This window comes from Hyla sarda, chromosome 4 (assembly GCF_029499605.1).
Source record: "Hyla sarda isolate aHylSar1 chromosome 4, aHylSar1.hap1, whole genome shotgun sequence".
Lineage (NCBI taxonomy): Eukaryota > Metazoa > Chordata > Amphibia > Anura > Hylidae > Hyla > Hyla sarda.
In genome coordinates, this window is record NC_079192.1 from 315,970,525 (window position 1) to 315,997,152 (window position 26,628).

At 45.6% G+C, this 26,628-nt stretch overlaps 1 protein-coding gene across 2 annotated transcripts in view; it reads left to right on the forward strand.

Moving 5' to 3' along the window:
• Window positions 1-26,628, forward strand: part of LARS1 (leucyl-tRNA synthetase 1) — an 83,886-nt gene that overhangs the window by 22,914 nt on the left and 34,344 nt on the right. For both annotated transcript variants that reach the window (XM_056574884.1, XM_056574886.1), the window contains 9 exons: window positions 850-1,075; window positions 3,835-3,922; window positions 8,458-8,534; window positions 9,296-9,349; window positions 9,590-9,730; window positions 15,989-16,066; window positions 23,506-23,591; window positions 24,218-24,283; window positions 24,418-24,500. In XM_056574884.1, the coding sequence (XP_056430859.1) occupies window positions 850-1,075; window positions 3,835-3,922; window positions 8,458-8,534; window positions 9,296-9,349; window positions 9,590-9,730; window positions 15,989-16,066; window positions 23,506-23,591; window positions 24,218-24,283; window positions 24,418-24,500 (899 nt within the window). The remainder of the gene's footprint in view (window positions 1-849; window positions 1,076-3,834; window positions 3,923-8,457; window positions 8,535-9,295; window positions 9,350-9,589; window positions 9,731-15,988; window positions 16,067-23,505; window positions 23,592-24,217; window positions 24,284-24,417; window positions 24,501-26,628) is intronic.

Here is a 26,628-nt window from a genome sequence, read left to right on the forward strand (position 1 = left end):
ACATGTTTCCCACATAAAGAGAGTTGCAGGGCACTCCACTCCCCTGCTCGCCGGCAGATCAGACTTTTTTTTTTTTCTGTACATTTCTATAGCGAGAACTGTACAGAAAAAGGTTGGATCTGCCAGCCAGGAAGTAAGCTGCGCGCTGCTGCTGGCATTCCAGACTGATAAGAGATCATAGGGGGTCTCGGGTGAGACCTGGTGTGATCAAAACTTTTGACACTTGTGGGCAGCATGTTAAAACTTTTATTGAATGTCAGTAACCCTTTAAAACGAACACTTATCTCAACGGGATCGACTGACTGTCTAATATTTATTGGGTGCTCCCAATTCTCCCCCTGAGAAGGGTCAGACAGGTTGGATTTCAACTGCCTGATTCTTTTGTTCTCAAAGATTAGCTGCCAGAGCTGTCGGGCATCCGCTTTCCTCTCTCCGAATGTTAATGGACACATTGGAAAAAGATAGCTGATAGCTGAACAGCTATCTCATGTGTATGGGTACCTTTTTAAAAGAAGCATTTCTAAAATCAACCAACAACATAATGCATACACACACACACACACACACACACACACACGTATGTATATATAATATATGTATTTGTGTGTGTGTGTATAGGTACAGAGAGTGAGACTGCATAGATACCAAAGCCAAATCTGTTCAATACCACAAGATCATTGAAGAAAAACCTATATTGGAACATGCAATTGGACATTGGCTAGATCCAGCCACCAGACTGGCAATTTGTTTTTTGTTCTGGAAATAATCTGCAGTTTTTGTGCCTAACTTTAATATATATCCAGGCAAGTTTGCAAATATCATTTTGTTATTTTTCTTATTCCTTTTTAGTGGTCTGAAAGGAAGGAATGTGTTCTTAGTCGCTGCCACTTTGCGCCCGGAAACCATGTTTGGACAGACCAACTGCTGGCTGCGACCTGACATGCCCTACATCGCATTTGAAACAGCCAATGGTGATATATTTGTCTGCACTCAAAGAGCAGCCAGGAACATGTCATACCAAGGTTTCACTAAAGACAATGGTGTTGTACCAGTGGTCAAGGAGCTTATGGGAGAGGTTAGCCTTCCTTTATATTGGCACATCTCATATAGTTATGCTGTGTTTCAGGATTCTTGTCACAAAGTGTTTAGCTTGTACCTACTTAAAGGGAACATGTCAGCTGTATTGAGGACTGGGAGAAGAGTGATACCTGTTTTTGCATGCCATCTGCATGACTGAGGGAAATATTATTTGATGTTCTGGCTCCAGGCTCTTCAGCGGCTCCTTCTCTCAGCTATGATTGACAGCTATAGTTGTCTTCTGATTAGATGCTAGAGCTATCGCACAGAACTGAAATTCAGGGCAGCAGAACCTCTCAATACAGATGGCTCTGGGCACCTAACATTAAAGAAGATCTGCAGCCCTAGACACTTATCCCCTATCCGCAGGATAGGGGTTAAGTGTCTGATCGCGGGGGGGTCAGAAAGCTGGGCCCCCCGCTATCTCCTGTACGGGGCTCCGGCTCTGTCGTACAGGAGGGGTGACGGACACAGCGGGGCTGCCACAATGCTGGACCCCCGCGCGATCAAACATTTATTCCCTATTCTGCAGATAGGGGATAAGTGTCTAAGACTGCAGTACTCCTATAAGTGCTCACTTCCTGGATACTGACTATGGTGGTCAGGATGCCAAACAGTGTTTTTGTTGATCATGCAGGTTGTATGGTATTCTTACACTCCTCTCCTCTCCCTCTGTATAGGGCTGTCGGCAGTTTTAAACTGCTTACAGATTCTCTTCTAGGCTGTGTAGAACATACTCTAAGGGTACGTTAACACATGCATATTTTGCTACCCATTGAAGTTAATGGGTAGCTAAATAATTGCTAAACCCACAGTGGAAAGTCTGCAGAGAATCTGCCCATGTGAATGTACCCTTAAGAGTGTGTTCACACGTACAGGATCCATTGCCCGTTGTCCTCTTGACAAAGCTGCGTCTGCAGCGAAACATGTCAGGGTGGGCTGAGAACTGATTTTAATACAGTGCTGACTCCATTAGCATTGCACACTGCAGGTGCATGTGACATCTATATAATCAGTTTCAGATAGCCAGGTTGGCATCTCTTGCGTTCACTATATGGAGAGATTTGCACTGGAGTTTTAATATGTTTGTTCTAAGTGTGCAGTTAACTAATAAAGTACAAAGTTCTTATATATGGGAAACAGGGTCTTTTTGGATCACTATGGTGATCTATAAGTACACGTACAGGATCCTGCGCAGAATGTAGACTAAATGACTAAGCACAGCTTCTAATCTGCAGTTACAAATCCTGTGCATCAAATCTGTGCAGGATCCTGTGCGTGTGAATAGACCCTAAGGCTAGGTGTCTATACAGGTTTTTTTTTCTGGCGATTCTTGACCTGAAAAAAGTGCCAGAAAAATAACACCACAAAAACTGCCATTTCTTTTTGCAGTTTTTCCATTTTGTGTGATGTTTGGTCTGTCATTTTTACTTCTGTGCGGAAATGCAAATATATATATATATATATATATATATATATATTTTTTTTTTAACCTTCAGAGTACCGCTCCATGAGTCACATGCAGGTTGCCTGGCCTACACATTGTAAGGATGTGTAAATAGTGATGCACGGTATAGTCCCTTGCAGGGCTATATGCTGGCCCAGCAATAAGAGTTAATTCCTTGGGGGGGGGGGGGGGGGGCAGTATAGAGTATACAGCCATCTATACAGATGGCTGTATACCCCTTTGCCTATGGAGATAACTAGCGCTACTCAGCAGCACTAGTTAACTCTTTTATTGCTGGGTTGGGGCATAGTGTTCAGCCCAACAAGGGGTTACAGTAAATCAGCCATCTATACAGATCGCTGAATTACTGTATGTTATTGCACTCCTGCCCAGCCTGAGCTGTACCTGTTGCTGTATAGCTGCGGGCACAGCTCAGTGACGCTACTAGCAGGGGCAGTATACAGCGCTGAGCTATGCAGCTCTGTATACTGTACCATTGGCAGAGGTAAGTAGTGATGCTATTGATCAATACTTACCTCTGTAGATGCTGAGGCTATGGCATTTTTGGCAGCAGAAATGCCATAGTCTCAACAGTTTGTTATTATGGAAAACTGCCTCTAACCAAATCCAGAAAAAAAGTCAAAGATCAGTAAAAAAAAATGCCAAGTGGCTTTGGCGTTTCAGAAATATCTATTGACTTGAAGCTAACATTTGGCTGTGGCATTTTTGCCTTTACAAAAAACATGTGAAAACCTAAAAGTGGCATTTAAAATTCAACAAGCCTGATGATTCTCTCTCACAATATCATCTGCTGAAAGGGAATCGGGTATCCAGCCTAAACGCTAGACAGTTGACCTTTCCTTAGCAGAATTGGCAGGAGTTTCTCTGCAGTGTTTGCTGTTTGGCCACAGCAGAGCTGAGCTGTACTGTTGTGTGATAAGGCCAACCATGATGATCCATTTCACCCAGGAAAGTACGTCCACACAAACAATTATCAGTATCTGTTGCTTTATTCCCAAATTGTATGTGATAATCTTTTTACAGCATTAGAAAGGATTATGCAAATGTGTTCCCTGTGCAAATCATGTGATTGAAATACGCATAAACTGCAGTTTATTATAAGGATATAATCAGTTATTCAAGTAAATGGTCTGATCTGTAGAAATGGCTTATTTCTTAATCTACCAGGAGGTATTTGTTGAAGCCACAAGCTGTTTGTGTTATACATCAACAAGTCTTTAAGATCACTGTTCAGCCTTTTGTTTGTAAAGTCTTCCTCTTGTTATATGTCTTAATCCTTGATGTTTCAGGACCTTCTAGGAGCTGCTTTGTCTGCACCACTGACTTCCTACAAAGTGATATATGCCCTCCCCATGCTCACCATCAAAGAGGAAAAAGGTAAGGGTGAATGGCTCTCCCAAATCATTCTGGTGGATTTGGTATGGTTATTTTTATAATCCAAAAACTGCAAGTTATTTAAATGGGTACTCCGGGGAATTTAAGAAAACTAAAAATGCCCCAAAGCCACCACAATACCTGCTCTCTGTCCTCTGTAGTTATCCATGTGGTTTTGGTAGCTCTTGTGACCCTGGTTGTCATCTTAACATTATTTTTCCTTGCTTGCAGCCCAGACTACAACTCCCAAAACTCATTGCAGCTCTGTGTAATGGCTGCCAACCAATTGCTTGCACTATCCATGTGCATGCTGTGTTTTCAGCCAACAGCACACACTACATGTCTTTTCTTTCAAACTATCCTCCCCCCCCCCCCCAACAATAAATCACGCTATGCTCTGAATGATAAGTGAGTGATAAGCTCTACAGCAGGAAAAGAGCAGCATTATGTGCTGAGTTTTGACAAAATCTTCACTTTGCTTCTCTGTCGGCACACAGTATTTGTGTCTTTAACCCCTTCCCGACCCATGACATACAGGTACGTCATGAACATTTTTGCCGCTACTCGCGGCATCCCGCAGAGCTTGGTAAGATGGTGGCTATCACTGATAGCCAGCCATCTTACCATGCGACCACGGGGGGTTTCACCCCCCCCCCAGCGATCGCTGCTATCAGCTAGTCAAATCTGACTAGCTGATAGCAGCGTTTCGCTATCAGAATACTTAGCAGCGCGGTGTGTGAGTCCGGATCACGGGGATCGGGACACACACCGCTCTGCTAAGTGTCCCTGACCCGTCCCCCGGTGTCACTTACCCGGCCATGCAGTGTCCCGAGCGGTCCCGACGGTCCCGGCGTCCTCCAGGCGGTCCCGGCGGCGCTGCGTCCCGGAGGTGAGTTTCCGGCAGCAGTGCGGCATCTTCATTGGCAGCAGTGAGATCGCCGTAAAGCGATCTCACTGCTGCCTCTGGGAGTTTCAAAACTGCAACTCCCAGCATGCCCAGACAGCCTTTGGCTTTCTGGGCATGCTGGGAGTAGTAGTTTTGCAACATCTGAAGGTCCACAGTTTGGAGACCACTGTATAATGGTCTCCAATCTGTGCTCTTCCAGATGTTGCAAAACTACAACTCCCAGCATGCTCAGTCTGTCCAGGCATGCTGGGAGTTGTAGTTCTCTAACATCTGGAAGAGCACAGATTGGAGACCATTATACAGTGGTCTCCAAACTGTGGACCTCCAGATGTTGCAAAACTACAACTCCCAGCATGCCCAGACTGCCCAAGCATGCTGGAGGTTCTAGTTCGGCAACATCTGATCCTTCAGATATTGCCAAACTACAACTTCCAGCATGCCTGGGCAGTCTGGGCATGCTGGGAGTTGTAGTTTTGCAACAACTGGAGGCACACTAGTTGGGAAACATTGTCCGTTTCCTACCTCAGTGCCTCCAGCTGTTGCAATTGTTGCAAAACTATAACTCCCAGCATGCACTGACAGACCATGCATGCTGGGAGTTGTAGTTTTGCAACAGCTGGAGGCACACTGGTTTGGAAACACTAAGTTTGGTTGCAAAACACTTGAAATGTTATTACTTAACTTAGTGTTTCCAAACCAGTGTGCCTCCAGCTGTTGCAAAACTACAACTCCCAGCATGCACGGACAGCCAAAGGGCATGCTCGGGAGTTTGCAACAGCTGGATGTTTGCCCCCCCCCCTCCCCCCAATGTGAATGTACAGGGTACACTCACATGGGCGGAGGTTTACAGTGAGTGCTGCAAGTTTGAGATGGCGCAAATTTTGCGCTGCAGCTCAAACTCCCAGCGGCAAACTTGCTGTGAACCTCTGCCCATGTGACTGTACCCTAAAAACACTACACTACACTGACACTAAAATAAAAAGTAAAAAACACTACATATACACATACCCCTACACAGCCCCCCTCCCCCCCCAAAAAATGAAAAACGTCTGGTACGCTACTGTTTCCAAAACGGAGCCTCCAGCTGTTGCAAAATAATAACTCCCAGTATTGCCAGACAGCCATTGACTGTCCAGGCATGCTGGGAGTTTTGCAACAGCTGGAGGCACCCCGTTTGGGAATCATTGGCATAGAATACCCCTATGTCCACCCCTATGCAAATCCCTAATTCAGGCCTCAAATGTGCATGGCGCTCTCTCACTTTGGAGCCCTGTCGTATTTCAGGGCAACAGTTTTGGGACACATATGGGATATCGCCGTACTCGGGAGAAATTGCCTTACAAATTTTGGGGGGCTTTTTCTTCTTTAACCCCTTATGAAAAGGTGAAGTTGGGGTCTACACCAGCATGTTAGTGTAAAAAAATAAATTTTTTACACTGACATGCTGGTGTTGCCCTATACTTTTCATTTTCACAAGAGGTAAAAGGGAAAAAAGACCCTCTAAATTTGTAATGCAATTTCTCCCGAGTACGGAGATACCCTATAAGTGGGCGCAAAGTGCTCTGGGGGCGCACAACAAGGCCCAGAAGGGAGAGTGCACCATGTACATTTGAGGTGACTTGCACAGGGGTGGCTGATTGTTACAGCAGTTCTGACAAACGCAAAACAATAAATATCCATGTGACCCCATTTTGGAAACTACACCCCTCACGGAATGTAATAAGGGGTGCAGTGAGAATTTACACCCCACTGGTGTATTACAGATTTTTGGAACAGTGGTCTGTGAAAATGAAAAATAAAATTTTTAATTTGCACAGTCCACTGTTTCAAATATCTGTCAAACGCCAGTGGGGTGTAAATGCTCACTGCACTCCTTATTAAATTCCATGAGGGGTATAGTTTCCAAAATGGGGTCACATGTGGGGGGAGGTCCACTGTTCTGGCACCATAGGGGCTTCCTAAATGGGACATGCCCCCCAAAAACCCTTTCAGAAAAACTCACTCTCCAAAATCCCATTGTCGCTCCTTCCCTTCTGAGCCCTCTACTGCGGCCGCCGAACACTTTACATACGCATATGAGGTATTTCCTTACTCGAGAGAAATTGGGTTACAAATTTTAGGGTGATTTCTCTCCTTTTACCCCTTGTAAAAATTCAAAAATTGGTTCTACTAGAACATGCAAGTGTAAAAAATGAAGATTTAGAATTTTCTCCTTCACTTTGCTGCTATTCCTGTGAAACACCTAAAGGGTTAAAACACTTACTGAATGTCATTTTGAATACTTTGGGGGGTGCAGTTTTTATAATCGGGTCATTTATGGGGTATTTCTAATATGAAGACCCTTAAAATCCACTTCCAACCTGAACTGGGCCCTGAAAAATTAAAATTTTGAAAATCTTGAGGAAAATTGGAAAATTGCTGCGGAACTTTGAAGCCCTCTGATGTCTTCCAAAAGTAAAAACTTGTAAATTTTTTTATGCAAACACAAAGTAGACATATTGTATATGTGAATCAATATGTAATTTATTTGGAATATCCATTTTCCTTTCAAGCAGAGACTTTCAAAGTTATAAAAATGCTAAATGTTCAACATTTTCATGACATTTTTAGATTTTTTACCAAGAAAGGATGCAAATATCTGTGAAATTTTACCAATGACATAAAGTAGAATATGTCACGAAAAAACAGTCTCGGAATCAAAATGATAAGTAAAAGCATTCCAAAGTTATTAATGTTTAAAGTGACAGTGGTCAGATTTTCAAAAAATGCCCAGGTCCTGAAGGTGAAAATGGGCTGGGTCATGAAGGGGTTAAAGGTGTATTCCAGGATTTTTTTTTTATTTGACGATGCTACAGGGGCTGTAAAGTTAGTGTAGTTCATAATATAGTATCTGTACCTGTGTGTGACGGTTTTCTCACAATTCTTCTGTGATTTTCACTACAATATTTATTTTTATCAGCATACAAAATGACTGTTATCTCAGATTTTTCCCAGCTTGCAATGTGGCCGAGACCTGACTCACTAGTCAGCTGATGACAGGGAGCCTGTCTGCTTCAATGAGTGGAGCGATTGCTTTGTGGGGGAGAGATCAATCTGCAACTAATGTAACAGCTGTAGGCTTTTGAATGAATGCAGCTCATTTATGTTTCAATGGGTGGGGTGGCTTATGTGTGGGAGGGAGGAAAATGGAATTGTGGGATTTGTAGTAAAAAAAAAAAGAAAAGTCAAACAGGAAATACCAGTTCACAAAAAGCTAGCCACAGTGTTGTGGTAATTTCACAACATAGCCATCTAGCCCCAAGATAAGCGCAGATCATTCCTAAGCATGTCCATTACTGTCTGCCAGGTACGTACTAAAATCACCTTATGGTGGATAACCCCTTTAAAGCCAGAAATCATGTGTTTGTCTTGGGAGGGTGAGGGGTTTACACCAAGACAAGCAGGATCAGAGAATGATGTCTTTCTCTCACTCCCTGCATGTAAGTGACAGCTGAAAGTGGGAAACTGCTCTATATATATCGCTAATGAATGATATTTCGACAAATGCATAGGTTGGTGAGAGGGATAGGATAGGCTATAGGTTTAATTCCCCCGGAGTACGCCTTTAACTTCATTTTTGTTTAATGTCTAGGCACTGGGGTGGTGACCAGCGTCCCTTCTGATTCTCCAGATGACATTGCAGCTTTACGAGACCTGAAGAAAAAACAAGTTAGTACTTTTCTTATGTTCAAATACAGTACTCCATCATTATGTATATTGGTGAAGCTCATACAGGAAGATTTAAAGAACTTGCTGTAGCCTCCTTGCTGTAACTTAAGTTGTTTACCCCTATTATTTAACATGTGCAACCATCGTGCATGCATAAAAGACCAAATCGCTAATCCTGCAATGTAGCTTTAATGTTTTACTTTATGGAAAGAAAATGTTTTCAGATGCATAAAAAAAGTGCTAACATTTGACTTCATTGAAACATGGTGCTTAAAGGGGTATTCCGGCTTTATAAATATTATAAGATTGCTGAGGACCCCCGCAATCTCGGTGCAGCCCCTGACATTCTGTGCCTTGCGCTGCCTCCGAGATGGGGACGTGATGTCACGGTCACACATGAATGGAGGGGGCTTGGCCGTGACATCACATCCCGATCTTGGAGGCAGCACCCGGCACAGAATGCTGGGGGCTGCACCGAGATTGCAGGGGTCCCCAGTGGCGGTACCCCTGCAATCATCTTATCTCCTAACCTTTGATTTATAAAGATGTATAAGTACCCCTTTAACACCAGAAAATAGACATAAAGTATAACAGAATTCTATGTCATCTCCTTGCCTCCTAACCAGCATTTTACCATGTCATAAGGACATTGGAAGATGTGCCATGTCATGGGTACCCAGATATTTTGGTGATATTATAGATACCCTCATAATTTTAATGTAATGTAATCCTGTCATAAATGTTTCTATTTCCCTTTGCAGGCATTGAGAGTGAAGTATGGGATTAAAGATGAAATGGTTTTGCCCTTTGAACCTGTAAGTAAATGTCCTTTAAATTGATTGTATTATAGTCTGTATTCAGTACGTATACAAGTTCATTTTTTTTCTATGTTCAGAAAAGAGCCTAGGGGGTTGTCATGTCAAGTCTTGTTAACTTAGTTTGTACATGTTCATTTACTGCTTAATAGGTACACAACATATGGAATCCGAACAATTCCTTGCAGGTGGCGGCCTCTTATCGTGATAATTTTTTCAAGTATTTTTTCATCATTTCAGGTACCCATCATAGACATCCCTGGATTTGGGAATCTCTCTGCTTCTTTTATCTGTGATGAGCTGAAAATCCAGAGCCAGAATGACCGGGAAAAGTTAGCAGAAGCGAAAGAAAAAGTTTACTTGAAAGGATTTTATGAGGGGGTATGTATATGTTATTTTGGAAGCAGCAGTACATTGTGCATTGTTTGGAATTCTGTTAAAGTTTCCCTGCAGCTATTGCCTGTCCAAATACAGGAAGTGAGGACAGGACATGCAGGGCTCTGTGCAGGCTCCTGGCTTGTCAATCATGCTCATGTGTGAGGCAGTAGCATGTCACAGAGCCTCACTGCACAGAGCCCTGCCTGTCCTCGGGGCACAGAGCCCTGCCTGTCCTCGGGGCACAGAGCCCTGCCTGTCCTCGGGGCACAGAGCCCTGCCTGTCCTCGGGGCACAGAGCCCTGCCTGTCCTCGGGGCACAGAGCCCTGCCTGTCCTCGGGGCACAGAGCCCTGCCTGTCCTCGGGGCACAGAGCCCTGCCTGTCCTCGGGGCACAGAGCCCTGCCTGTCCTCGGGGCACAGAGCCCTGCCTGTCCTCGGGGCACAGAGCCCTGCCTGTCCTCCCTCACTTCCTGTTTTTGGTCTCCCCATAGAGACACACAGGCAATAGCTGCAGAGACAAAAATATGCATATTTTTTAACCAATGTATATCACTGTCGCTCTTCATTGGGGGACACCTTACTGATGGGTATATGCTCTTGCCACTAGGAGGCACTAACACTAGGGGAAAAAAAGTTGACTCCTCCCTGGCAGAATATACCCACCCACCTGCAGGGAGGTAATCAGTTTTAGCTAGTGTCAGTAGGAGGCAAGACACAGGTCTGGTGCTCTCCTGATCTGTTTTTTTTTTTCTAGTAAGGGCTGTTTAGTTGGGTTCTTTACTCTTTTTTGTTTCCCTTTTTCAGGTGGGGGTTCAGGAGCATGGCGCTACCTGTTCCCCTATATGCGATGAAGGGGCACAGACATAAGAGTATGTAATGTTAATCCCTTCTCGCCAGCGGCTGGAGGTTGTGCCCTGGGTCCGGGTCCCCAACTTGCCCCTCCTGCCCCGCTATCTTAGCCTGGTATGATTCAGCGTGGACATAAGCTGGTTGAAGACTTCAGAGTGAGTATGAGAAGATGGAGTCTGTGGGTGAGCATGTACTTCAAATCCCCGTCCCCTTTCTCTGCTGTGCCCAGCTCCTCAGCCGCCATTACACGTGGCTGTGCTGGGCCCCTCGTGGCCTCAGGCACCTTACTGGAGGGGGCAGTCCGGTGGACCTGCTCCCCTCCCTCTTCGGGTTCCACATGTATGGCGCCAGGCACACTGCCCTGGCCGCGTTTTTTCCCCTCTATCAGCCGGAGACTCTATGCTGCTGCCCACACGTCTCCGGTCCCACGCGGCTGTCTGCTTCCCCGGACCAGCCCGATTGCTACGTTTTTTGGTGCGGCCAGACGCTGTGTCCTGGCCGCATTCTTTATTAGGCTGACAGGAGACCTACAGCTGCAGGCAGCAGGTCTCCGGTCCCACGTGGCTGACCTTTTCCTCAGTGTGGGCACACCAGCCCACTTACTGCTCTGGTTCCACGTGGCCGGGTGCTTCCCTGATTGGGAGGAACCGGCCGCGTCCTTTAACCAGTCCCCCAGCCCTGTTACTGTAAACGGCCGCAGATCATGCTGCCGGCGCCCCATTCATGTGACCGGGTGATGGAGGGGGCGTGCTTCTTACGGTATGAGGCCGGTTCCGGGGGTGGTGTTCTCTCATCGCGCCCTCCCTGCTCTGAGGGCTGCGACATTTGTCAAACCTATTAAAAAAAAAAAAGGATCACCGCTGGTCTCTCAGACAATATGGTGGTGTTTGGTGCCCTCTTGTGGCCATCAATTGTATTGCACCCTGGATTTTGTCATTGATTTTTGTGAGCTCCCCCTTGTGGCAACAAAGCGCTATTAAAGCCTTGGTCTGTCACATCTGTTTTTATCCGTTTAAAGGACATCTGCAGCGTTACAAACACTTATCCCCTATCCTCAAGATAGGGGATAAGTGTTTGATTGCGGGGGGTCTCCTGTACGGGGCCGCGGCTCTACCGTGCAGGGGGCGTGCCAGCCGCAGCATGACGTTGCGGCCGGCACGCCTCCTCCATACATCTCTATGGGAGAGGCGGGGAGGCAGCATTCGTCCCTCCCCGCATCCCCCATAGAACTGTATGGGGACGGGGAGGAGACGGGGCCTCTAGGTCGACGCTACACGCCTTAGCGCTCACCATGAGCGCTAGTGGCGGCGCCCCGTTAGGGAGATCGGGGGGGGGGTCTCAGCGGTCGGACCCACCGTGATCAAACACTTATCCCCTATCCTGTGGATAGGGGATAAGTGTAATGCCGCTGCAGTTGTCCTTTAATATCTGCAGGGTCCCTTTTCTTGGGACGGTATTGGGGGCTGCTTTATTCCTTCAGTCACCCTGTACATTGTCAGTTGCGGTATGCCTCTGGCGTATCTGTTTTGTGCACAATCCCTTGGAAACTGCCGAAGATATACGCAGTGACTGTTCTCCCCTACCATGACCGTCATGCCCACGGCCGAATTCCAGTTATTTTTCTTCCGAGACAAGACACTGGTTGGGTGCCCTGGCAAGTGTTTTTTTGCATTCCTGGCGGACGCTAAGGTCACTCGGTCAGGTCCACCGGTCACCCATCAAGGGGGTGTTCTGGCGTGTCACACAATGATTTCCTCCTCCACAGGCTGCCGCATCCACGGCCAGTGCTCCGGATCCTCAGGTTTAGTGTAAGGTCTCCATGGAAGTGTCCCTGCGTGGTCATGGATTGATCCTAATGTTGATATGTCTGACAGTAGTCTCGCCTGTCACTCATCCCTCAGCTGCCGCGTCTGCGCCTGGCAATCCGGTACCCCACTACTAGTGCGAGGTGTCCGAAGAAGTGACCCGTTTTCTACTATGGACCCATACCAGTAAGCCAGACAGTGATCTGTATAGTTTCCTCCACCACCTGTCCCTCATCACACAGCTGATGTATCTGTGGCTGGAGTTCCAGTACCCCACTGCTCTGCGAGGCGTACAAAGATGTATCCCAGCGTGTTCTATGGACCCTAGACGAGGTAACGGGGATGTATTCCACGGCTCCACAGCCTCCCCCGATCTCCCACGGTGGGGGGATACTATCCATGGCTCCTAGGCCTCCCCTCACTCCCACAAGTGACAGAGGGGCACAGTGATCGCCTATCTGGCTGTCCTCCTTTATCCAGCGCCTGGAAGTGTACTTGTTCAACCAGACAGTTGTCTGCATGGTCTACTACTGCTACGTCAAGTCCACTACCATTCACTTCCCACACGAGGACGGAAGTTCAGGTAACCCACTGCCAAGGTGCAGTTCCGAGTGAGTCTCCACATGTTGCTCGATGGGCCATATACAATACACCATATACTGGTTCACAGGGTTTCTTTCTTTACCAGATTCTCCCTGCGTGCCTGCCGCACTCTACGCTGAAGGCTGGTAACCCACTTTCTGTGTGTGGTTCTGTCCGCAGCACCTGGTGTGGCCATGGTCCCTATGCCAAATAGCCAGACTGTCTGCATGGTTTTCTACTCCGCCAGGTCACCTTCCCCATTCTTGACACTCCCTCGGCTACAGTCTGGTGACTCATTTTCCAGGTGAAGTTCCAAGAGAGTGTCTCAGTGGTTTCATTTGCTCTTTTATACCTGCCTGTCAGACTGTGGCATCCTTCATCTCTTGCATCTGCTACAGGAGTCCTGGTGTGTGGCACCATTAGGAGCTGGGTTGTGGGTGTTTCCTGCAAGTTCCATGGAATTTCACAGAAACAGCAGCATTCTCTGTTCCCCTTCTAAGGGTGTATCGCTGATCTGCTCCGGGCATGGTTGTGACACACCGTTGGGCGCTGGGCCTGTCTTCCATGCTGCCGGACTTTTGGATGTCTGCGTTTTCTTTCGCGTCTGCAGTCTTGGTAACCCACTACTATCAGGCGGTAACCATTTCAGTGTCCACACATGTGCTGGGCCACTCTGCACGTGTAGAGCCCACCTTCCCTTTTTTCAGTGAGCTGTTCCTCGGGGCTTCATGTGATCTTGTTTCTACAGGGTTCCGACTGTTGAGCACCTCTGTTCTGGCTTGGGGCATGAGGGGGCGACATAGTCGGTTCAGCCCCCCCCCCCCCCATGCCTCCAGGTATCAGTTCTGGGCTCCTTTGCGGGATGGTTCAGACGCCGGCTCTGTTGACTTAGAAAACGACCAGGATGGCTCCCTTCTGGTCCAGGGTTTCCCCACGTTGGGGTGTTCCCCTCAACGCTTTGGTTGCTGTGGGGGCCTGTACTTCTTACTTCCATTCATAGTCACGTCTTGGTATCTTTGCCCAGCACCAGGGTACAGATTTCTGATCTCTTGGGGGCACAAATTTTGATCTTCCATTCCTTGATATGTTGTTGCAGGGTTCCTGGGGACTACATCCACCCAGTCCTTTTCCCCCTTGACTTTGGACGGCATTTCCCTGCTCCTATAGTGCCTGGCACACTTAACCATCCCCCTTCCACAGGTGATACGGGGATCAGGGAGCTTTGCACGGTCTGAGCCTGGTTTTCATCGCGACCACCCCCTGTTTTCCTCTCCTCTATTTAGGTGGGCTACCTGTCTGGGCCCTTGTTTTATGCTGAGAGCAATCAGCTGAGCTGCGCACTTTTGCAGCCTGTCTCTCTTCCTGTTTCTTGGTTATCTACTGCTGCTCATGGAGGAGTTCATGCACTCATGTATGGCTCAGCGACAGCCGGTCTAGCACAGTCTGTTGTTTGGGTCCTGGTGTTGCTCTCCTCCTCCCTCGGTGCAATCTCCCTGGAGGGGTTTGTTCCTCCTTCCCTTTGTCTGTGTCAGTTGCGCTACACTGACACTACAGTCTTCTGGAGTAACTTTCCCTTTTCATTCCTCCTCAGTTCCCGTCCTGACGGGATGTTGCTTCGGTCCGCTCAGACCGCTGGAGTCAGTGTCTGGTCAGTCCCCTTGTCTTGGACACTATCCGTCTTTTCTAGGTCGGCACTTCTGGTTCTTTGGGCCTTAGTGATGGTTGTGGTCTTGGGCAGGTTGGCTCTTCTGCCCCAACTTCTCCGCAATTCCATTTCCTATCTCCTCCCGGAATGGTTCCGGCCCATCTGGTTTCCGGTTGACCATTTTTTCTGTCTCCTCTATATGGACCGTAGACTTGGAGTCTATACATAGGACAGTCTCTTCCTTGGCCTCCTAGTCCTTCTTCATGGATGGGGTTCTTCCGAGAGCTCAGTTTGTGGGCCTCGGTTGTCTCTGCCAGGATCTCGTCCGCAGGCCTTACGGTCGAGCGGGTGCGGTCTCTGGACTGATTCCCCTTTTGCTGTTGATTGGGTTTTTCCCACCCTAGGGGACTGCTTTGGTACGTCCCATCAGTAAGGTGTCCCCTAATGAAGAGCGACCGAGAAAACAAGACTTTTTTTTGTACTCACCGTAAAATCTCTTTCTCGTAGCCTTTATTGGGGGGACACCGCACCCACCCATTCTTCATCTTTTTCAGGATAATTTTTTTTTCGGTTCTTGTTGTGTTTTTTTTTTTTTTTCCGGGATTCCTTTCTAGAGTGCTTCGGCTGTATGTCTTTGTTGGCTTTTCCTACTGCTTTGTGACTAAACTAATTACCTCACTGCAGGTGGGCGGGTATATCCTGCCTGGGAGGAGCCAACTTTTGTAACTAGTGTCAGTGCCTCCTGGTGGCAAGAGCATATACCCAGCAGTATGTGTGTCCCCCAATGAAGGCTACGAGAAAGAGATTTTATGGCAAGTACTAAAAAAATCTCCTTGTCTACGTTGTATAAAAGGCTTTTGTTGATGACAGGTAACAGTTGTTACAGTGATCAGTAAAGGGGCAGTTTTCTCTCTTAAGGTAGTGGCATACCCATGGAATCCTTCCACAAACTATATAACCTCTGAAACTCCTGCTAATATTGAGAATAAAGCCATCTTTGTCCCTTTAGGTATTACCCTTACATAGAGGTGATCGGAGAATCCTGCCTACTTGGTAAACAGTAAATGGCGTTGCTCAGTAGGCTCTTATGCTATGTAATAGGCTCTTTAAACGGGTCCTGATCTATGAGATCTGCATTCATTTACAGCACAGCTTGCACTGCCCAATAAGACCCTTAGACTATTATGCTAAAGCTTAAAAAAAAAAAAAAAAAAAAAAATAGTTTGAGATCTTACTTGTCGGTCATTAACAATAATAATCATGACATTCCTTAAATATACCTTTTCATGATAAAATATCACAGTAGCAGTAGGTTGGATAGGGCTCCTTAACATCTCTCACCATCTTATCTGAACTGATGTCTATTCTTTGTTCCTCTAGGTAATGCTTGTTCCTGGCTATGAGGGCAAGAAGGTACAAGATGTGAAAAAGGTCATCCAGAAGATGATGATTGAAAATGTACGTATATTTTTTTTTTTCCTTTTTAGTATACATATGCTGCTGTATTTTCACAATTTGGACAGATTTACAGATTACATCTGCAAGGGCAAAAGTGTTAACATTAGATCTGTTATTCACACCGATCCTGGCTGGTTATTGATTAATAGTGAATCTCTATATATGGGGGCTACCATCTAATGGAGTCCATATAATGAGTTTTTACAAAACCTTGGATGTGTCCTAGGGACAAGTCAAAAGTTTTAATTGGTCAGGGTCTAGAATCAGCCAAAAGACGAATGCCTAAGGCTAAGTTTCCACTTGTTTTTTTGGGAGAAAAACGCCAAGAAAAACGCCAATTCTGCCGCATGGCGTTTTTTTGGCCAAAAAACGCAGCGGCCAAATGTTAGCTATAAATCAATGAGAAATCGCAAAATTATTTTTCCACCGTTTGGGTTTTTCAGTTTGGCGTATTTTTAATCCTTTCGGTGTTCTTTCACTCTTTTTTTGGGAATTTTTCTGCTCCTTGGCTTTGCAAAGTCGCAGCATGTTTAGCCTATGGCGCTTTTTTTTTCCTGAAATTGTGGCGATTTTCTCCCATAGAAGTCTATAGGAGTAAAAAAACGACATGTGGGTTTTATCTTTTGGCGTTTTTGAATGCGTTTTTTATTCTTTTTTTGACTGATGGAGATACCTTTTTACCGTATATACTCAAGTATAAGCAGAGTTTTTCACCCCCCTCGGCTTATACTCGAGTGAACTCTCCGCCCTCAGTGGTCTTCAACCTGGGAACCTCCAGATGTTTCAAAACTACAACTCGACGCAAGCTGGGAGTTGTAGTTTTGAAACATCTGGAGGTCCACAGGTTGAAGACCACTGCGGCCTTGGTCATCATCCACGTTGCCTTGATGACGACACACAGGGATGTTGCTCATGAACGTCCCTATGCGTCGTCGTCAAGGCAACGTCATCATTCCGGGGCCGGGCGTGAAGCGCGGAGAAGAGGCCCCCCCCCACGGTGAAGATGGGCAGCCCAAAACGACTATCCCTCCCCACCGGACGGTCCCTGCAGCACAGATGGCCCGGACCAGCTCACCCTAACGTCCCGCCGAGCGGAGGGGAGTCCAAAACTAAAGGGGCGGGGGGTCTGGTTGATGACCAAGGCCGCAGTGGTCTTCAACCTGCGGACCTCTAGATGTTTCAAAACTACAACTCCCAGCATGCCCGGACAGCCATCGGCATGCTGGGAGTTGTAGTTTTGGAACATCTGGAGGTCTGCAGGTTGCAGACCACTGTTAAATCGGACATTGACAAGCGGTGATGATGAAGGGGGTGGTGTGGGATGATGTCAGGGTAATAATGACAGGCGGTGATGATGAAGGGGGGGTGTGGGATGATGACAGAGGGATGATGACAGGCAGTGATGATGAAGGGGGGATGATGATGAGGGTATTAATGACGGGGGTCTGGATGATTACAGGGGGGGGGATGATGTATTTCCCACCCTAGGCTTATAGTCGAGTCAATAACTTTTCCTGGGTTTTTGGGGGGGAAATTAGGGGCCTCGGCTTATATTTGGGTTGGCTTATACTCGAGTATATACGGTAATAAAATTTCGTACGGTACCATTAAAAAAAATATTAAAAGATACAGTAGTGATGGAAAAAATTGTATTTAAAGAAATGTATCTTTATTTTAATGAAATTTTAATAAATTTTTACACGGATCAATTTATGTGGGCGAGTAGGGCACTAAAAATGTAGCTGACTGTAATAAATATGCAGTGTGTGTGTGTGTGTTTTTCACTTTTTTTGTTCTTTTTTTTGTTTGTTTTTTACATTTTTTTTAGGTAGTACTACTGCTTCCAGCATGGAATACACTGTTCCATGATGGGAGTAGTAGCACCTGTACTAATTGATAGATTGCCCGTTGCGATCCTCCTGTATAATTTATAGATGCGGCCAGCCTCTCATCTATGGTCCCCTGCACTGACGTATATATACACCTATTCATATTTCCCGCAGAGAGCTGTGATTGGCCAGATTGTTCCAGCCAATCACAAATCTTTGTGGGAAATAGGAATAGGTGTATATATAAGTCAGTTCAGGGGACCATAGAAGAGTGGCCAGACGCCCCCATCTGTACATTTTACAGGAAGATCACAGCGGGTGCCAGGAGTAACACACTCTGCGATTTGTCTATTAATGCAGGTACTACAGCTCCCAACATGGAGCAGAGTTTGCTCCATGTTGGGAGCAGTAGTACCTGCAGTTAAGGACAGATCACAGCGGGTCTCACTCCTGACACCTGCTGCGATCATCCTTCATCCCTGAGATGCGGAGCTGCTCTGTACGCCGGCCGGCCACTCACCATCTGGCCAATCCCCCATCTGGGCCGAAAATATGAATGAGTGATGTGAATTTCTATTCACCTCACTGGCCGGCTGGAGTATAGTGAAGAGATGCAAGCGCTGTATAGAGCCGCTCCGCATCTCTACTGTATTATGGACGATCACATCGGGTGTCACGAGTGACATCCGGGGCGATCTTCCTATTAGTACAGGAACTACTACTCCCATCATGGAACAGTGTGTTCCATGTTGGGAGTAGTAGTACTACCTAAAAAAAAAAAAATTTAAGTGAAAAACACACACACTACATTTTTATTATTGTCGGCTACATTTTTAGTGCCCTGCCCGCCGACATAAATTGATCCCTGTTTAAAAATGAATTAAAATTTCTTTATAAAAAATATAAATTTTGTTAAATAATTTTTTTCCCGTCGCTACTGCATCCTTTTCCTTTTTTTTTTTTTTTTTTGGTACCCAAAAAATAAAAAAATAAAAAACGCCTAAGAGGCCAAAAATGCAATTTCCATTCATATGCAAAAGTGCCAGAAGAAACGTCAGACGCAAGAAACTGCACTGGTGTTTTTTTTTTCTGGCGTTTTTTCACACAAAAAAAAAAAAAACGCAAGAAAAAAGTAAAAACTATTGGAAACTTAGCCTAAGTGTGTTCTCTCCTGGCTCTGTGCCACACGACCAAGACTGTAATATAACTGTTATCCCTACTAGCGGTCAGGGTCTGAACACTGACCCTGACCGATCAAAACTTTTGACCTGTCCCTAGGACAGTGTTTCCCAACCAGGGTGCCTCCAGCTGTTGCAATTCCCAGCATGCCCAGACAGCCTTTGGCTGTCCGGGAATGCTGGGAGATGTAGTTTTGCAACTGCTGGAGGCACCCTGGTTGGGAAACAGGGCGTATTATACAGTCAGGGCCATTAATGTTGGCACCCCTGAAATTTTTTTGGGAAAATGAAGTATTTCTCACAGAAAAGGATTGCAGTAACACATGTTTTGCTATACACGTTTATTCCCTTTGTGTGTATTGGAAAAAAAGCTAATTGGACATAATGTCACATCTAACTCCAAAAATGGGCTGGAAAAAATTATTGACACCCTTTCAAAATTGTGGAAAAATAAGATTGTTTAACCCCTTAAGGACTCAGGGTTTTTCCGTTTTTGCACTTTCGTTTTTTCCTCCTTACCTTTTAAAAATCATAACCCTTTCAATTTTCCACCTAAAAATCCATATTATGGCTTATTTTTTGCGTCACCAATTCTACTTTGCAGTGACATTAGTCATTTTACCCAAAAATGCACGGCGAAACGGGAAAAAAAATCATTGTGCGACAAAATCGAAAAAAAAACGCCATTTTGTAACTTTTGGGGGCTTTCGTTTCTACGCAGTGCATATTTCGGTAAAAATTACACCTTATCATTATTCTGTAGGTCCATACGGTTAAAATGATACCCTACTTATATAGGTTTGATTTTGTCGCACTTCTGGAAAAAATCATAACTACATGCAGGAAAATTTATATGTTTAAAAATGTCATCTTCTGACCCCTATAACTTTTTTATTTTTCCACGTACAGGGCGGTATGAGGACTAATTTTTTGCGCCGTGATCTGAAGTTTTTATCGGTATGATTTTTGTTTTGATCGGACTTTTTGATCACTTTTTATTCATTTTTTAATGGTATAAAAAGTGACCAAAATACGCTTTTTTGGACTTTGGAATTTTTTTTGCGCGTACGCCATTGACCGTACGGCTTAATTAATGATATATTTTTATAGTTCGGACATTTACGCACGCGGCGATACCACATATGTTTATTTTTTATTTTTTTTACACTGTTTTATTTTTTTTATGGGAAAAGGGGGGTGATTCAAACTTTTATTAGGGAAGGGGTTAAATGACCTTTATTAACACTTTTTTTTTACATTTTTTTTGCAGTGTTATAGGTCCCATAGGGACCTATAACACTGCACACACTGATCTCCTATGCTGATCACTGGCGTGCATTAACACGCCTGTGATCAGCATTATCGGCGCTTGACTGCTCCTGCCTGGATCTCAGGCACGGAGCAGTCATTCGTCGATCGGACACCGGGGAGGCAGGTAAGAGCCCTCCCGGTGTCCGATCAGCTGTTCGGGACGCCGCGATTTCACCGCGGCGGTCCCGAACAGCCCGACTGAGCAGCCGGGTCACTTTCACTTTCACTTTAGAAGCGGCGGTCAGCTTTGACCGCCGCTTCTAAAGGGTTAATACCGCACATCGCCGCGATCGGCGATGTGTGGTATTAGCCGCGGGTCCCGGCCGTTGATTAGCGCCGGGACCGACGCGATATGATGCGGGATCGCGGCGCGATCCCGCTTCATATCGCGGGAGCCGGCGCAGGACGTAAATATACGTCCTGCGTCGTTAAGGGGTTAAAGCATGTGATGCTCCTTTAACCCCTTAAGGACGCAGCCCTTTTTCACCTTAAGGACTGAGCCCTTTTTCGCAATATACTTTACGAATTAATAACTTGAAAACGCTTTTACCGAATACTCTAATTCTGAGAGAGTTTTTTTGTGACATATTCTACTTTATTTTGGTGGTAAATTTTCAGCGTTACTTGCATCCTTTTTTGGTGAAAAATCCCCAAATTTCATGAAAATTTTGAAAATTTAGCATTTTTTCTAACTTTGAAGCTCTCTACTTGTAAGGAAAATGGATATTCCCAATAAATGTTATTTTTATTCACAAACACAATATGTCCACTTTATGTTGGCATCATAAAATGGACATATTTGTACTTTTTGAAAAAATTTGAGGGCTTCAAAGTAGAGCAGCAATTTTCAAAAATTTCATGAAAATTGCTAAATCTGAAGGGACAGATGTTACAGAACTACAACTCCCAGCATGTTTGGGCAGTTTAGGCATGCCGAGAGTTGTAGTTTGGCAACATCTGGAGGGCTACCGTTTGGGCACCACTGTAACAGTGGTCTCCAAACTGTGACCCTACAGATGTTGCATAACTACAACTCCCAGCATGCCCAGACAGCCTTTGGGAGTTGCAGTTTGGCCTTCCTATTGGTTGCCACACTAAAGATCACTTTTCTTTCACCGTCGTTTCCCTACCTGTGCCTGTCTCCAGCGACGATCTTCTCCTCCAGGTACCGGCCTCCATCTTCTCCCCACGTTCCCCACGACATCCAGGGGTGGGCAGAACGGGGGGTTGCCATGGCAACCCACTGTCCTGCGCTGCCATTGGTCAGAATCAGTTCTGACCAATGGCAGGGGATAGGAGGAGATTGCAGCACTACGACCTCGCTCCTAGCCCTTAGGATGATCGAGGCTGTCACTGACAGCTCCAATCATCCCTGTTTTCCGGGTGATCGGGTGACCAGAGACCCGATCAGCCCGGAATAGCAGAAAATCGCATGTCTGAATTGACATGCGATTTTCTGTGATCGCCGACATGGGAGGGGTCTCAGGACCCCCCTGGGCGATGTGCCGGGATGCCTGCTGAAGTGACACTCTCTGCGGCTAGCGGCGAGGACCGGAATTCCCACGGGCGTATGCATACGCCCCACGTCCTTAAGGACTCGGGATGTAGGGCGTATGCATACGCCCGGCGTCCTGAAGAGGTTAAACTCACCTGGGGCAAATAACAGGTGTGGGCAATATAAAAATCCCACCTGAAAGCAGATAAAAAGGGGAGAAATTCCCTTAGTCTTTGCATTGTGTGTCTGTGTGTGCGCCACACTAAGCACAGACAACAGAAAGGGGAGAAGAGAACTGTCTGAGGACTTGAGAACCAAAATTGTGGAAAAATATCAACAATCTCTGGGTAACAAGTCCATCTTCAGAGATCTAAATTTGCCTTTGTGTACAGTGTGCAACATTATCAAGAAGTTTCCAACCCATGGCACTGTAGCTAATCTCCCTGGGTGTGGACGGAAGAGAAAAATTGATGAAACGTGTCAATGCAGGATAGTCCGGATGGTGGATAAGCAGCCCCAAACAAGTTCCAAAGATATTCAAACTATTCATCAGTGTCAGCGCGAACTATCCATCGACATTTAAATTAAATGAAACGATATGGCAGGATACACTTAGGAGGAACCCACTGCTGACACAGAGACATAAAAAGCAAGACTACATTTTGCCAAAATTAACTATAGTATGCCAAAATCCTTCTGAGAAAATGTCTTGTGGACAGATGAGACCAAGACAGCGCTTTTTGGTAAAGTACATCATTATACTGTTTACCGAAAACAGAATGAGGTCTACACAGTACCTACAGTGAAATATGGTGGAGGTTCAATGATGTTTTATTTTTTTTTTCTGCTTCTGGCACTGGGTGCTTTGAATGTGCGCAAGGCATCATGAAGTCTGATGATAACCAATGGTTTTTGGTTCGCAATGTACAGTGTCAGAAAGCTGGGTTGCGTCTGAGAACTTGGATCTTTTGCAATGACCCCAAACATATGTCAAAAAACACCCAGAAATGGATGGCAACAACGTGCTGGAGAGTTCTGAAGTGGCCAGCAATGAGTCCAGATCTAAATCCCATTGAACACCTGTGGATAGATCTTAAAATTGCTGTTGGGAAAAGGCGCCCTTCCAATAAGAGAGACCTGGAGCAGTTTGCAAAGGAAGAGTGGTCCGACATTCTGGCTGAGAGGTGTAAGAAGCTTATTGATGGTTATAGGAAGAGACTGATTTCAGTTATTTTTTCCAAAGGGTGGGCAACCAAATATTAAGTAAAGTGTGCCAATAATTTTGTCCAGCCCATTTTTGGAGTTTGGTGTGACATTATGTCCAATTTGCTTTTCTTCCTCCCTTTTTTGGTTTAGTTCCAATACACACAAAGGGAATAAACATGTGTATAGCAAAACGTGTTACTGCAATCCTTTTCTGTGAGAAATACTTAATTTTCTCGAAATATTTCAGGGGTGCCAACATTTACGGCCGTGACTGTATGTTGTGTGAAAACTCCAGTACCTTTTAACTCTCAAAACATTTTAGAAAGTTGCAAAATGTTTTGCTGTACAGTAGATACATTTTAGTTACATAAAACCTTATAAAAAGACTGGTGTATCAGTAACTCCCTCCATCCCTTCTAGAATGAAGCTGTAATTTACATGGAGCCAGAGAAGCAGGTTATGTCCCGTTCAGCAGATGAATGTGTGGTTGCATTATGTGACCAATGGTAAGTGTTCTTTTATTTTTTGCTGGCTATATGGAGGAATAAAGAAACATAAACTTCTGTTCCGATTTTTCATGTCTCTCTTACCAATGATGTTTAAGACCTCAGACTAGATTTTCAAAGTGTTAAAGGGGTACTCCGGTGCTTACACATCTTATCCCCTATCCAAAGATAAGATGCCTGATCGCGGGAGTCCCGCAGCTGGGGATGCCCGTGATCTTGCACGCGGCACCCCGTTTGTAATCAGTCCCCGGAGTGTGTTCGCTCTGGGACTGATTACGGTCGACCGCAGGGCCGGCGGCGTGTGACGTCCCGCCCCCGTGTGACGTCACTCTCCGCCCCTCAATGCAAGCCTATGGGAGGTGGCGTAATAACTAACACGCCCCCTCCCGTAGGCTAGCATTGAGGGGTGGAGCGTAACGTCTCACAGGGGGTGGGGGCGTGACGTCACACGCCGCCGGCCCTGCGGTCAACCGTAACCGGTCCCGGAACGAACACGCTCCGGGAATGATTACAAACTGGGTGCCGCGTGCAAGATCCTTTGGATAGGGGATAAGATGTGTAAGCACCGGAGTACCCCTTTAAATATTTTGACAACTGGATGACCTTCTGTGATATATTTTACTTAGGTACCTGGATTACGGGGAAGAGAAATGGAAGAAACAAACTTCAAAATGCTTGAAGAACTTGGAAACGTAAGTTTGGTTTATTGTAACCTCTTGGGAAATAAGATGTAATATTCACTTTTACTGTATCTTACAATATCAGTTCAATACAGAATGAATATTGCTACTTTTTCTTAAAAAAATTATGTTTTATTTGTTTAAAGATTCTGTGAAGAGACCCGAAAGAACTTTGAAGCCACTCTGGGCTGGCTACAGGAACATGCCTGCTCCAGGACATATGGCTTGGGTGAGTGGCCACGTCTATATACAGTGGTCCCTCAACATACGATGGTAATTTGTTCAAAATGAAAGATCGTTAGTTGAAACCATTGTATGTTGAGGGATCCGTGCAATGTAAAATATAGGACGGTGGTCTCCAACCTGCGGATCTCCAGATGTTGCAAAACTACAACTCCCAGCATGCCCGGACAACCAACGGCTGTCCGGGCATGCTGGGAGTTGTATTTTTGCAACATCTGGAGGTCCGCAGTTTGAAGACCACTGGTATAGGAGGTTATACAGTACTCACCTGTCCCCGCCGCTCACCGCTGCCCTGGATGTCGCTGCGTCCCCGTACCGTCTCTGCTGCGTCTCTTCATCACTGTCATCACGTCGCTGCGCACGCCGCTCCTATTGGATAACAGGACGGCATGCGCGATGACGACGATGGAGAGCGCCAGCGATGCAGGGGATCCCGAAGAGGACGGTCCGGAGCGCCGGTACAGGTGAGTGACCCCCCACTGGACCAAACGGGTACCTTAAACGGCTATCCGGTGGCAGCTGAAACAGTCAGCGCTGCTGGATAGCCCTTTATGCGATGGCCCCGACATAAAAAAGCATCGTATGTTGATGCTGCCTTCAACATGCGATTGCCTCTGAGAGACCATCGCATGTTGAAATTATCGTATGTCGGGGCCATCGTAGGTCGGGGGGGTCACTGTATGTGTTATTAACGTAGCCCAACAATAAATTAAGCAACAAGGTACAGCCTGAAAAGGAGGTTCCTATTTGCTCTCACCATCTGCAGTTATTCTTTTAAGGACAAGAAGCAAATGTCTTCCATGAGTTGTCACTGTGTTTACCAGTCATTTACTATTGTGCAGCGTTTTGGTGCGCTTCACATAAGTAAAGCTTTGCCCATTTTGAGTCCACTGCATTTGCTAGGCGTAGCATGCGTCTCAGTAAATCTAGCGGGTCTGGGACCCCGTTACACTCACATGAACTGATTTCTGTGACTTCTGGTTTCACATATCTGCCCTAAAGTAACATGTGAGGAAGGCGCACCCCCAGCTTGCATCCTCCATGCGAGACTGAGACCCCTTCCAGACCACTTGCCTCTTCCTTGGTGCAAGCAGTGTATATGCAGAAAAGTTGCACAATTGGCTAAACAAATGTTTTTTTCTGGAACTTTATGGCATATACAACACTGGCACAGATTACCTCAGTAAATGGTCCCCAATGTCTTTCTCACCACAACATGCTCATGGATGAGCTTTTTATTTTATCTCACCTGGGTCTGCTGTATCAAAGAAGTGCTCCATTATATTTTGTGTTCTTAGACCCGCCTTTTGGGCTTTAAAGGGGTACTCCACTGGGAAAAATGTTTTTTAAATCATTTGGTGTCAGAAAGTTAAACAGATTTGTAAATTACTTCTATTAAAAAAATCTTTATCCTTCCAGTACTTATCAGCTGCTGTTTGATCCACAGGAAGTGCTTTTCTTTTTTTATTTCCTTTCTGTCTGAGCACAGTGCTCTCTGCTGACACCTCTGTCCATTTTAGGAACTGTCCAGAGTAGGAGCAAATCCCCATAGAAAACCTATCCTGCTCTGGACAGTTCCTAAAATGGACAGAGGTGTCAGCAGAGAGCACTGTGGTCAGACAGAAAGGAAATTCAAAAAGAAAAGAACTTCCTGTGGATCATAACAGCAGCTGATAAGTACTGGAAGGATTAAGATTTTTTTTTAATAGAAGTAATTTACAAATCTGTTTGACTTTCTGGCACCAGTAAATTTTAAAAAAATGTTTTCCAGTGGAGAAGAAGCCCAAGAAGGGCCCATGGACCATTTTTTTTCCTGTTAACTTGGAAACAGAATATAATGCATCTATCTATACCATAGTATAGTAATTTTACTTACATAATATATCCCCATAGAAGTTGAGTACAGTTGTCTTAATCTATAATCTATTCCTGAATAGCATTCAAAATTCTGCAGACTGCAGAGCTAAAATCTCCCAGAATCCCTTGCTTAATTTCTGCAGCGTAATTGCACTGTAATTTTCATTATGACAGGTGCACTATCTACCATAAGGCCTAATAGGACTAATGCCCCTCTACTTCCCCTACCTCCCCATATGTTTGCCTAGTAGTTTGAC